This window comes from Pezoporus flaviventris, unplaced genomic scaffold (genome assembly GCF_033815535.1).
Source record: "Pezoporus flaviventris isolate CSIRO_AGI_PZ_B2104156 unplaced genomic scaffold, CSIRO_AGI_Pfla_v1 ptg000008l, whole genome shotgun sequence".
Classification (NCBI taxonomy): Eukaryota; Metazoa; Chordata; class Aves; order Psittaciformes; family Psittacidae; genus Pezoporus; species Pezoporus flaviventris.
The window spans coordinates 2,683,466-2,696,386 of record NW_026892556.1 but is presented as its reverse complement, the minus strand read 5'-3'; the positions used below and the strand labels follow the sequence as shown (position 1 = coordinate 2,696,386).

The window sequence follows — 12,921 nt, the reverse complement described above, 5'->3', positions numbered from 1 at the left end:
ATCGCCAGCTGGGGGGTGACAGGGTAACGTCCCCCCCGGCGTGGGGCTCAGCAGTGCAAGCAGGGACACAATGGCCCCTTCCCCTTCCTTTCCACATGCTCCCTTCGGTGTGAATTCCAGCAGCTCTCCCGTTCGTATCAATGCAAATAAAACGGTAAACGGTGGATTTTCCTTCTGCAGCCGAGGGAAGGAGATGAGCCAACATGTCTGAGGGCAGCAAGGGGAGCTCGCTGGCCTTTGGCCAGGTGGTAATCGGCCCTCCGGGCTCTGGCAAGACAACGTACTGCCATGGCATGCAGGAGTTCATGGGCAGGCTTGGGCGCAAGGTGACGGTGGTGAACCTGGACCCTGCCAACGAGACCATGCCCTACCAATGCTCCGTGGACATCGCCGAGCTCATCACCCTGCCCGACGTCATGGAGAGCCTGAAGCTGGGGCCCAACGGGGGGTTGATCTACTGCATGGAGTACCTGGAGGCCAACTTCGACTGGCTGCAGGAGAAGCTGGCTGCGTTCAGGGGTCACTACTACTTGTTTGACTGCCCGGGGCAGGTGGAGCTCTACACCCACCACGATGCCCTGAGGAACATCTTCGCACAGTTGGTCAAGTGGAATTTCAGGGTAAGTTTGAGGCTCCACAGGGCCCCGTGAGCTTGTGCAAAGGGCTCAGAAGCTGCACACTTCATAGGAAGAGCTTTTGATGGTGGGGACTAACAAACTGTGTTCTTTACTGACCTGTTTGGCATCTCAAGTGAAATGGCTTTATCAGGGCAGGAGGGGGATTTCACCCCATTTTACGCTCAGAGGATTTGCAAAAGAGTGGCTTGTTCAGGGCATTTAATCATAGAATCCCAGACTGGTTTCTGTTGGAAGAGACCTTAAAGCTCATCCAGTCCCAACCCCCTGCCACGGGCAGGGACCCCTTCCACTGGAGCAGCTTGCTCCAAGCCCCTGTGTCCAACCTGGCCTTGAACACTGCCAGGGATGGGGCAGCCACAGCTTCTCTGGGCACCCTGTGCCAGCGCCTCAGCACCCTCACAGGGAAGAGCTTCTGCCTAAGAGCTCATCTCAGTCTCCCCTCGGGCAGGTTAAAGCCATTCCCCATGGCCTGTCCCTACAGGCCTTTGTCCAAAGCCCCTCTCTATATTTCTTGGGGGCTCCCTTTAGGTATTGGAAGACTGTTACGAGGCCTCCCTGGAGCCTTCTCTTCTCCGGGCAAGACTGCAGTAGGATTATCATGACCAAAGGCATGGGTTCCTTCCTCACACGCTCACACTGTGCTCCAGGGTCCTCTCCACAGACCTTGTGTGTTATATCAGAGCGGGTGCTGTATTTCAGAGGTCGATGGGTGCACTGGGCAAGGAGGGATCCTTTACCCTGCACTGCTCACTGTGTCCTGTGCAGGAGCCCACCCTGGCTCTCCTGCAGCCCAGCCCCAGTGCTCTGCACGTTGTAGTACGTGCTCTGTGCTTTCTTGCACAATGGACGATGCAAATGAGGAAGCACAGGTGAGAAGAGTCCCACAAGCAAGCGAACTTGCTTACGTTGCATTTGCTTTGCATTTGGGCCAAAGCATGAATGTGCAAACCATGTGTGGTGTGAGCAAGAAGGGCAAGTTCATTTGCTTGAGAATGTCACTGGGAATCGGCGCATTAGAGATGATTTTGATTTAAATAAATGTGCATGCAATTGGGGTTGCTAAAAAAAGAGAGTTGCATTGCTGTGGTGATGCTGGCCCGAGTGCCTGTCAGCTTGAAACTGACTCTTTTCTGCTGCAGAAGCATAGCTGTGACTCAGCCACACTCAACTACAGAGCCCTGGCTTTGAGTAACGTTGTGTAAGAGGCAGTAACTTAACAGAGATCTCAGACCACATTGTTACAGCTCCACAAAACGCCAGGAATCAACCTGCTCATTAGTGTAATTATTAATTATTATTGCAAACCACAGGGCAATTGGTTCTCCCAGCAGAACGTGGTGTGCTGCAGTCACTGCTCCTGAGCATTCCTGAGGGGAAGGTGGACATCTGGAAGCAGTCGTGGTGTTCAGGAGAGTTAACCCCAGCTCCCAGTACCCAAAACCCTGCTGAGTCCAGACAGGCATGGAAACTTCAGCTGCAAAGGAAGTAAAGGGCAGCAGTTGCAGATTTAAGTGTTTTTCAGTAGTGCTGGTGGGGCTCAGCACCCCTCTAACCATCCCTACAGCCCTTTCTGAGCAGCAGCACCCTGAGTTCTCAATCCCCAAGGTGGGATGGGAGTGTGGTGGGATAGACTTGCTATATGCATGCACTTGTATGTGAGGATGTTTTCTATTCAGGAGGTAGGTGATAACTTTCCCTGTATGGGGGTCTATGTGGTTATAGTCAGGTCTTGAACAGGTTGTCCTATAGCCACTCCATCATGGGTCTGACCTGGTGCTGTCCTTCTGTGCCTTTGCTGTCCAGTTGGCTGCAGTGCACTTGGTGGATTCTCACTACTGCACAGACCCTGGCAAGTTCATCTCTGTTCTCTGCACCTCCCTGTCCACCATGCTGCACGTGGAGCTGCCCCATGTCAATGTCCTCTCCAAGATGGACCTGATTGAGCAATATGGCAAACTGGGTAAGAGCCTGGGAGAGAGACACACATGGAATTGGGCTGGGACGGGTACAAAGGAGGTGTTGAGGGATGCATCGCTGGGAGATGGATGGGGAACTGGTGTAAATCTCACTGGGTTCTTCAATTTACAAGCTGCCTTCAGAGCTTCTTGGTGTTTCCATGCAGCTTTCAACCTGGATTATTACACAGAGGTCCTGGACCTCTCCTATCTGGTTGACCATTTAGCTTCTGACCCCTTCTTCAGAAACTACCGCCGCCTCAATGAGAAGCTGGTGGAGGTGATTGAGGACTACAGCCTGGTGTCCTTCGTTCCACTCAATGTCCAGGTGAGGAGGCAGGAGTGGGGCAGAGAGAACAGGGAGCACTGGGTGTTTGGCCAGCAGTTTGGTAGCAGCCAGGTTGTGTCTGCTTAGAGCCATGAGAGCTGAAAGAGATTTGGGGAGGGAGGAGGAGCTGTGGAAAGACTTGGGAATGGAGGAGGAGAGTGAAACGCTTGTGAGTGATCTGTGGCAGCCAAGGGAAAAGAAAAGGCTGATGAGCTCAGGGCTGTGTGGGCCTTGTGTGTGTCCTGGGGTCCCGCTGCATTCAGCTCTTCTGTGCCTGTGCTTCAAATCTGGACAAAGTATTAACCTAAAACGTTAAATTAGGGAGCCTAAAATAATTAGAAGACTGGGAGGAATACATTTGGGAGGAAGGGCTGCAAATGTTCATCTGGTAGTTTGCAGCGCTGCCAACAAGGGCAAATGGGCTGAGACAAGAGGTGATGAAAGGGAGGGAGAAGGTGGAGGGTGTCAGCCCATCACGTATTCGGGCTCAGCAGTGGGTGCCCCTGTTTGTCCTGTGTCCCTTTGCGCCCCTGGGGAAGGAGCTGTCTTGCCCCAGGGGAAGGACCAGATTCCCTGTGTGTCATCTCCCTCCCTTCCAGGACAAGCAGAGCATGCAGCAGGTGATGCAGGCAGTGGACAAAGCCAATGGCTATTCCTTTGGAGACCAGGAGCACAGGAGCCTCGAAGCATTGATGTCGGCAGCAGTGGGAGCTGATTTCCACTTCACTTCGTATCCTTCACCACTGACCCTCTGTCTGTTGAGTTTTTCCTTGGGGAAGGACAAACTGGAGGTGTGGCTGGCAGTTTGCAGGCCCTGGTTGTTCCCAGCATCATCTGATGCTGTTTGGGTGAGACCTATGCAGCGAGTTGGTAGGGCTCAGCCCTGACCTTACAGACAGTTGTCCATGCCAAAGCCACCACAGTCGTTGCTAATTGATACTGTGAATGTGGGAAGACTCTTTTGACAACTTCCCTGTCTCTCACACCAACCTGGAGTGGTTCATTCCACTCATCCAAACCATACAATTGATTCTCCTGTACTTGTCAGGTCTGGGATCAGCCAGAGCCAGAAATAACTCAGGTGCTGTGTGCTGCTGCCAGTACTGTCTTCCTGCCAGCCTTGAGGCTAATATGGGGCTGGTTCCTCACTGAGAACGTTAAGAACTCCTTGCAGAAGGGAGTGTTTGAACCCAGCCCCTTGTTTTCCTTAATTACTGCCTTATCAGCACACTTGCAGTACAGGAGAGGTATGTGCAATCTCAGGACAAAGCTGTGGAAGAAGAAGTGATGGATCTGTAACACACCCACCCCTTCCACGGCTGCTCCCTGTTTTGACACCTCTCCTTTTCCTACCAGGAGCTTAAGGGATCTCCGGGCCGTGTGACTCAGATGAAGTGAAAGCTTTTCCAGGCAGAGGTCTGGCTGCTGGACTCCCTCTCTGTAAGGGTTTGACCTCTCGTGCTTCAGCCCTGCTGCACGGAGCAGTGTTTTTGCAGGAAGGTGATGGAAAGCCAAGTCTTTCCTTAGGAGCACGAGAGATTTAGGCAGGTGAAGGCATGGGCAGCAGGAGAAGAGAAGCAAGATAAGGAGACTGACCTCAGCTATGTCTTCTCCTACCCATCATGACCAAGAGAGATCCAAAGGAGGAAAAAATCAGATTGAGATGTCGCTTCTGCAGTGAGACTTGAGGCAGAAGTCTGGGGTTTACTGCGTAGGAGGAGCATGCACAGGCCTCGTGCTCAGAGTAACCAGGCTGAGAAGCCTCCAACCTGTCCCAAGGAGGACAGAGAAAGGGTTGTTTTTCTTTTCAAGTAATGATGGACTCTTTCTTAATAAAACACTCCTTCATCTCGCTTTCATCCCCGGAGTTGGCTGAACCTGACTAAATAAAACCAAGAGTGCTCCAAAGCCCGAGGCTAGAAAGCCTCTGGTGGGAATGTCCAGTTCTCAGGTAGATCATCAAGTGTTTGCTGGAGGGAGGGAGGGTGACTGTGGGATGTGAAAGCAGGTCATTCCTGTGCTCTGCCAGGGCGCTGATGGTGCCACACAAACTGCAAGCTCTGCTCTTGGAGGCTTTCGATTAAGACAGACCCTGTGTGATTCAGCAGGAGGTTGGAGCACGTGCTCTGCATGTAGGGCCTTTCCCAGCAGCTGCCTTGTCAGCCCTCAGCCACCTCCTGCGCTTGCTTCACGTCCCAAACCCTGGTGCTTCGCCTCCTTCCCGTGTCATTCCTCCTTGCTGGTCTGCTGCAGCTCTCGGCCTCCTGCGCCACCTGCTCTGCATCTGCAGCAGCTTGGGTCCATCAGGACAGGGAATTGCAAAGGTTGGGTGATGCAAAGTGAAGCGTCCGCACTGGGCAATGCTCCCAGTGCCTCCCGGATGGGAGCGAGCGAGACTCCCGGCTCCCAGCTCATGTGCAGACTCAGCATCACCTCTTGCCCAAGACCTTGCATAAAATAAGCCAGCTCTTCCTCACAGGACAATTCGGTCCTTAGCAGGGTGGTTGCAGACTCAAGCTAAATGTGAGCAGCGTCTGGCTTAGGGACTGCAGCCAGGCAGGGAATTAAACCCAGGTTTTGCTGCAGCTCACAGCTTTGGGGTCAGGATTTGGAGACAAGGAGGAGCTGAGGGAGGAGAAGGAGGGCAAAGACATTTGCTTGCATGTGCACACGCACAGTTCATAATGAAAGACTCCACTGACATTTCCAATATAGAAGTCCAATTCCTCTTGGCTGGCAGCACCTGAGCTCTTTTCCCAAGAGCCCAGGGGCTTCCCTGGGTATTCCTGGTTGCAATCCAGCAGCTGCATTTCAGTGCTCTGTGGGGCTGACGTTCTGGAAGCCGATCCAACCCTAACCAGAGCTCAGATTCCACCCTTGCCTCGTGGCCCTGCCTCAGCTTTGAGCCCAGTAAAGGGGTGAGAGATGCGATCATAAAAATGTGAGGTTTTATGGCTGCTTTTTCAGGGCTTGCGGAGATTTGGTGGCTTAAAAGGGGATTCTCAGGTCAAGCTGGAGTTATGCCAGAGCCATCAAAGCCTGGGTGGCTGTTCGGCTGCTTTATGTTAATACCCAGGCAGCATCTGCAGCCCCAGCCTCGGAGAGCATGGCAATCAGAGGTGGCAGAAACCTCTCAGCTCAGGAAAGCTTTGCCGTGTCCAAGCCAAGAAACGCTGAGGTCTTAAAGAGCCTGAGAAGGGCCGGGTTTCAGCACCAGAGGGCTCTTTGCAGCCTGGGGTTGGAAAGCAGGGGCTGAAGCAGGGCTGATTCTCCCTGGTCGGGGTGAAGCAGAAAAGGGCTCTGCAGCGGGCGGGGATGCACGGAGGTCCCGGGCACAGGATCCTGCACCCACGTCCCCACGCTGGGAGGGGAAGGGCCTCGCCGAGGCTCCCAGGGCTGAGGGAGGTGACACTTTGGCTCCTGTCGTTCCCGTTGAGCAACGAGCTGGGGCGAAGGGCCAGGATTAGTCACCCCATTGAGGCACATCCCTGGGGGGGGCAGGCTTTCTGCAGAGCTGGTCCTACCTGTGCCAGCCCCTCCAAGCCCAGCGCCAGGGGAGGCTGAGCCCACCCTGACCACGTGTGGGACCTCCTGGGTGAGCCTGAAGGCTGAGGTCCCGTTCGATCAGGATGGAGGGGTTTGGGCTTTGGTTGCAGCCCCAGAGATGGGGTTTTCCATGCCCCCATCACCTTCCAGCCCCAATTCCTGCCTTGTGGCCAGGCAGCCACGCTGGAGCCCTGGTTGTACATCCAGAGCTGGGTCACCCCATGGCAGCCACAAGGTCCCTCTCCACAGCCCAAAACGCAGCGTGTGCATCAGGACAAGTGAGCCACCAGCCGGGTGTGACCGTGGGTACCAGGATGCGTGCTTTCGGCAGCCTCGCAGTGTGGGTTAGGGCTCGGCCCCTTGCTGGGGGCTGTGGGATGGATGAGATGGGCTAAAATCCAGAGGCTGAGCCCAGTGTGACCCCACACCCCAGCCCCAGGGAAGGTTGGGGCGCTGCTGGCTCCATTACAGCACTCAGGAGGCCAGCGCTGTCAGCACCCAGCACCGGCTCCCTTGGGTGCTGCCACACCAGGGCGGTGCTGGTGGCGGCTCAGCATCAGCCAGGAGCCGGCCAGCCCTGGCCCTGGGGCATGAAGCCCTGTGGGGAGGTTGTGAGAGCCGGGGACAAGGGACAAACCCAGCCATGGTCCTGCAGCCCTGGACCTGCTCCCAGTGCCTGGCTGCGGGGGGGGGGCTTCAGGGTAGGGGACAGTCCCGTGTCCCTTGTCCCTTTGCTCCACTTGTGTTAAAGTCAATAAAACATATAAGAGCTTTGCTGTGCACCCGTTCCAGGGATGCTGAAAGCATCCTCCGATGATCCTCAGCCATGGGACAAGGATGGGGATCAGAGTCCCGATACCTGGCAGTGTTCAAGGCCAGGTTGGAGCAAGCTGCTCTAGTGGAAGGGGTCCCTGCCCGTGGCAGGGGTTGGAGCCGGAGGAGCTTTAAGGTCCCTTCAACCCCAAACCACGCCGTGGTTCTGTGATCTACGTGAAACCGGGCCCAGGAGGACCCCGGGGAGCTCCTCGTGCTCCGCAGCAGCACAACCCCCTCACGGGACCTGCCTCGGGGACCTGGGGCCTCCCTCCCAGCCCCACAAAGCTGCCGGACCGGCTGCGGCCGGGGAGCATCGTCCCACACGGCAGCAACCAGGGCGCTGTTGAAATCGGCTCCGTCTCGGGAAGCTGGCGGGAGCCGCGCTGTCCCCCTGCCCCCGGGAGCCCCAGGGGCAGCCGGGGCAAGCGGCCACCCCGTTCCCCCCCCCCCCCGTCCCTGGCACTGGGTCCGTGCCCCTCCAGCTCCCCCCCCCCCGCTCCGGTTCAACCAGCCCGGGCTGCCCGTGTCCCCGGCGCCGGGGGTCAGGGGCAGCGGAGCCCTGGGCTCGTTCTTCACGTCGGGTTGGGTAATTACAGGCTGGGGCTGGTTCCCAGGCTGGGAGCGCTCGGGGCCGGGCGGAGGCCAAGCGTGTCCCGTGTCCCCCCCCCCCGACACCGCCGGGCCGCCCCCCCCCACGCCCCACCGGGACCTGCTGTGGGGCCGCTGGCCCGGCCCTTGGTGAGGCCGAAGTGATGCAGGGATGGGGATGGGGACAGGACCAGGGCAGGGGGATGGAGGGGGGGGGTTTAATCCCTTTGGCTGGGCTCTGCTCCAGCTGATGACGAGCTCCCATCCAGGGCAAACAGGTTCTGGTTTGTGCAGCTCAACCTCCCACAGCAGCCAGCGCTTTCCCACGGCAGAGCCCCGATGAACCTCATCACACACCAGGCCGGGCCCTGCACCCGATGGGGCTTTGTGCTGGGTCCCCCCCCGCAACCCCTGCACCCATCAAAGTTTGTGTGTGTGGGGGTCACTGGTTGTGCCTCAGCTTCCCCAAAGCCCAGGAGCTCCCAGCACCCCAAGAGCTGGGGTTTGGCCGCGCTGCCATGTCCCTGCCATGTCCCCCATGGGGGACCCCGCTGGACCGGGGCGCCTCATCCTGAGTCACGGCACGTTTCCTCCCGGCATCCCGGCGTTTCCCATCAAAGGCCGGCTCCTGCCCAGCCCTGCTGCGCTGGATCTGATGAGCTCATAGCCCAGGGTGCCGTGCCTGCCTTGCACTGTAATTACTGCTCATGCCGGGACTCGCACCGGCGGCGGGGAGGGGGCAGGATTGCGCCCCATGAGCTGCACCCAGCGCCGTGGCCGGGCGCCAGCGCCACAAGTGCTGAGTTTTCGCTCATCCCAGCGCGTCTGGGCCTTGGTGGGGGCGTCCCCACCTCGGTGACACCCCAGGGCTGTCCCCACGGTGCTGCTTTTGGGGGGCCCCTCCTTGGACAGAGCAAGGGGTGGGGGGGTGACACACGACACACCTGGTGATGGGGTTTGGGGCACCGCGGGTTTCCAAGGGGTGGGACACCTCGCTGTGGGATCAGGGACATCAGTGCACTCCGTGGGGCAAAGTGGGGCTGCTGGAACCCTCACCCAGCCCCCCCCCGGAGCCCTTCCATGGGCTGTGGTGATGCAGCCACCAAGGGATGGGGCTCACTGGGTACACTGAGACCCCATCATGGGGCTGGGGGGGGGAATCGGGAGCAGCCGAACGGGTGCTGCAGATCCCTTGGGACCCGACTGCTCCCTGGTCCTGGTGGGGCAGGAGGTGAAGCAGGAGCTGCCCGGACGCGTGTGCAGGGGAGAGACGAGGCAGACCAGAGGCAGGGGTGCAGGAGACGGTTTATTGGAGGCTTTGGCAATTCACATCACCACCCCTCCGGGATGGGGGGGGCCTGCCCGGACACCCCCCCCCCCCCCCCCCCCCCCCGGCCCCTCACCTCCTCCCATCACAGCTCCAGCCCTCCAAAAGAGGGGGTTTGGAGCCAGCATAGACCAGGCTGCCCCCCGCAATGTTAAAAAGAGGGGGGCTGCGATGGAGGAACCCCCTCTCCCTCCCTTCCCGCACCCCAGAGCAGAGGATAGGGGAGAGGGAAGGGGAGGGGGGGGGCCATGCCAAAGCCATCCCCCGATCCCGGCATCCAAGCTGGGGGGGAGCCGAGATTCCTTCCCTCCTCCCCCCCCAAAATAACCACAAAAATAACCAAAAACAAAGAAAACCACGAGGCGACGCCCAAGGGACTGGAGGGGTGGGGTGGGGGGTGGGGTGGGGGGGGAAGGTGGGGGCCAGTCCCCGGCTCCATGGGGGCTGGTTCAGTTCTTGGGCTCTTCGCCAGCCTCGCCGCCGTCTTCCCCGGCGCACTCGGCTGTCCATAGCGTGAGGTTGTCCCTGAGCAGCTGCATGATGAGGGTGCTGTCCTTGTAGGAGTCTTCGCTGAGCGTGTGCAGGTCCCCCATGGCCTCGTCGAAGGTGGTCTTGGCCAGGGAGATGGCCTGCTCGGGGGCATTGGCGATCTCGTAGTGGAAGACGGAGAAGTTGAGGGCCAGCCCCAGGCGGATGGGGTTCGTGGGCTGCATCTCCTTTTTGCTGATGTCCATGGCCTCTTGGTAGGCTTCCTGGGCGTTGTCTATCGTCTTCTTGCGGTCGTCCCCGGTGGCCACCTCGGCCAGGTATCGGAAGTAGTCGCCCTTCATCTTCAGGTAGAAGACCTTGCTCTCGGGATCGCTCGCCTTCTTGATGAGATACTTGTCCAGCAGGGCCAGCACGTTCTTGCAGACCCCGTTCAGCTCCCGCTCCACCTTCTCCCGGTACTCGTTCACCAGCTGCGCTTTGTCGTCGCCCTCTTCGGTTTTGTGCTCGATGCTGGAGATGACCCTCCACGCCGAGCGCTGGCAGCCCACCACGTTCTTGTAGGCCACGGACAGGAGGTTGCGCTCCTCGTTGGACAGCTCGTCCCCGTGCTCCACCACCGCCTTCATGAAGTCTGCCATGTCCTCGTAGCGCTCAGCCTGCTCGGCCAGCTTGGCCTTCTGCACCTGGTGGTTTCTTGCCATGGCTGGGACGGGTGCGCAGCGCGGACGCTTGGGCAAGGAGCGGGGCCGGGAGCCGACGGAGCCTCTGCCGAGCCCCGGCGCCGGGATTCGCTTTTGGCTGAGCCCCGGAGCCTCGAGCGAGAGCGGGAGGAGCCAGCGAGGGGGGGGGAGCCGGGAGTGGCCGGGACCGCCTCCTCCTCGGCTTCCTCCCCGCCGAGCTCAGCCTTAAAAGGCGAATGGCGGTGACTCACCCTGGGGAAGGGGCGAGGGGCCCGGCACCGCCCCGCGCGCCCCATGGGTGCAGCACCCATGGGTGCCCCCCTTGCACCCAACACCCCCATCCCCGGGGTTGAGGGAGCACCCAGCTCAGGGCTGTAGGCGCTCGGGAAGGGGTGCGTTATCACTGCGGGGGTACGCAGGGATGGGGTGGGTTCGTCTCCTCCATCCACACCCAAGCAGAAGTGGGCCACGAGGTGTGCCAGGTCGTAAAGGCGGTTTCCTCCTCTTCTCCCCCCCCGCTGTAAAACTCCTATCGCTGCCGGTGATTAACGCGCCAGTAATTGCGAGGGCTGGACCGGCAGCTCCGTATCCCCACAGCTGGGGAAAGTGGGGCAGAAAACCTCAGCAACGCACCCAAGGGACAGCCCCAAAGCAGTGGGGACCAGCCCGACCCCTTTCCCCCCCAGAACACCCCATGGTGCTGTGAGCCCGGCTCCATCCTCCACCATGGAGCACCCCCCCCCCAGCCCCACCGGCCGCTCCCCTGCACCCCAGGGCTGCATTCTCCAGCTCAGCCTCTCCCCGAGGCCTCTTCCCGTGTCCCCTGCTGTAAATGAGGGGTTCGGGTCGGGGGTTTGGGGTCAATTTGCCGGGGTTTTGGGCCCAGCCTGGCCGTGGGGCCGCGGGAAGCGCCGCCCCGGTTGGGATCCGCGCTCCGCGTTGCGCTGCAGCTTCACCCCGCTCCTGTCCCGGCTTGTCGGCGCTCGCCGGGCGCTGCCGGGGCTCCGGCCTTATCGGCGTGCGGGAGCCGTGCGGGGAGCGCGGGGTGGGGTGGGGCGGGCGCCGGCGGCAGCAGCCGCAGGTTGGGGCCTTGGTTGGGTTTTGCCATCACCGAGACTCGGGGCTTTACTGACCCCAGCAAACACCCCCCGGCGCCACCATCGCTCCCCCGCCCGGCTCCCGCAGGGTGGGTGATGGAGGAGGATGCTGGTGATGGAGGACGCTGCGGATGGAGGGTGCGAGAAGAGCCAGAGATGTTTTCTAACCACACACGGTGAGCTCCCTCCCACCCACCCACCCCAAGGGGGATCTGGGGCTTCCCCCCCCCCCCCCGCCCCAGCCAAGCCTCGGGGCACACGGTGGGGCTGGGGTGCCCCTGCCCATTGAGGGGCTCATGTGGAGCATCACGAGGGTGCTCGGTTCCTCCAGACCCCCACAGCCCCTTTGTGCGCCCCCCTCGGCTCTGCACCATGTGCAGCACCTCACCGGCAATTACCGCTCCTTCCCCAGCTGAGCAGGATCCACCCTGGGAGCGGGTTACGCCCCAGAACTGGGGAAAGGCGTTTGCCAAAGGAATGGGCACACAGGAGACCATTGCCCCTCTTCCCCCTGAGCAGACCCATCTGTCCCGGGTGGCAGAGGCACCGAGAGCTTCAACCGAGCACAACAGTGCCCATAGAGGGGCTGGGGGGCAGCCGGATGGACCCAGCCCTCTAACACCTCCCCCCCGCAGTAACAAGAGTCAGGAGCCTCCCTCTGAGCCCACAACCCCTTGAGCAGCAAAGCCAAACGTGGTCGGGGTCTGCAGCGCCCAGACCCGGCTCCAGAACCTGCCCCTGCATCAGCCCGGTTGCCCTGGGGCTGTTTAATCCCGGGGTGGCTCTGCTCGAGAGGTCCCCAGGGGGGAGACCCCCGGCAGGACCCCCCTGGATGGGGCGTGCGATGGCTCAGGCTTGGCTCAGGCAGCCCCCGCCGAAGGGGCTGAGCCGCTGCCAGGTTTTGGCTGCAATGGGCTGAGAGGAGGCTGGAAGCGCAGTTCTGCTCTACCGGTTTTGTGCGAGTCCCTGGGCGGGTGAAGGGAAGAGCCTGGGATCACTGTGAGAGGCTGCAGCATCACCCCGCGGAGCAGCCATGGTGAGGAGCAGCACCAGGAGGTGAATCGCCGCGCACCGAGGGGTACCCAGGGGAGCCCAGCCCAGCGCAGGCCCCCGGTGCCCTGAGCAGAGCCGGTGGCGCTGCCGCAGGGTGCCCGAGGGGCTCCGCGATGGAGGCAGGAGGCAGAGGATGCTCAGAGCCCCCCCGGGCACCTCCACCCCTCCAGTTGGACGCTGCCAGCTCCCAACGCTTCATCGTGGGGTGCATTTTGCCAACGGGTGCTCCTTGCGCCCCCAGGCCCTGCTCCTTCCCCCAGGCCCTCAGTGGGGCTCCTGCCCTCCCCACTGCACAGGAGGGTGCAGAGCTCTGGGAGGCTGAGACTTGCCCCAAGGCCATGCTTAGTGCCACAGCTGAGTTCAGGGAGCTCCCAGCTCACGGTGCTGTGGCACCGGGGTGCCAG

At 60.4% G+C, this 12,921-nt stretch overlaps 2 protein-coding genes across 2 annotated transcripts; one reads left to right on the top strand and one right to left on the bottom strand.

The window, feature by feature from the left end:
- Positions 1–96: 96 nt before the first annotated feature.
- Positions 97–4,780, top strand: GPN2 (GPN-loop GTPase 2). The gene is made up of 5 exons (XM_061449906.1): positions 97–620; positions 2,442–2,598; positions 2,761–2,921; positions 3,521–3,651; positions 4,148–4,780. Exons 1-5 carry the CDS (start codon positions 204–206, stop codon positions 4,218–4,220), a joined length of 939 nt encoding a protein of 312 aa, XP_061305890.1. The 5' UTR covers positions 97–203; the 3' UTR covers positions 4,221–4,780.
- Positions 4,781–9,597: 4,817 nt separating this feature from the next.
- Positions 9,598–10,628, bottom strand: SFN (stratifin). The gene has a single exon (XM_061449728.1). The coding sequence runs from the start codon at positions 10,386–10,388 to the stop codon at positions 9,648–9,650; it is 741 nt and encodes a 246-aa protein (XP_061305712.1). The 5' UTR covers positions 10,389–10,628; the 3' UTR covers positions 9,598–9,647.
- Positions 10,629–12,921: the final 2,293 nt, after the last annotated feature.

Bases quoted from the DNA above. Each gene is read 5' to 3' on its own strand.
- GPN2 (XM_061449906.1), top strand. From the start codon at position 204: ATGTCTGAGGGCAGCAAGGGGAGCTCGCTGGCCTTTGGCCAGGTGGTA. The intron at 621-2,441 runs GTAAGTTTGAGG...TTTGCTGTCCAG, and splicing joins TGGTCAAGTGGAATTTCAGG to TTGGCTGCAGTGCACTTGGT. The intron at 3,652-4,147 runs GTATCCTTCACC...CTGCCTTATCAG, and splicing joins GCTGATTTCCACTTCACTTC to CACACTTGCAGTACAGGAGA.
- SFN (XM_061449728.1), bottom strand. From the start codon at position 10,388: ATGGCAAGAAACCACCAGGTGCAGAAGGCCAAGCTGGCCGAGCAGGCT.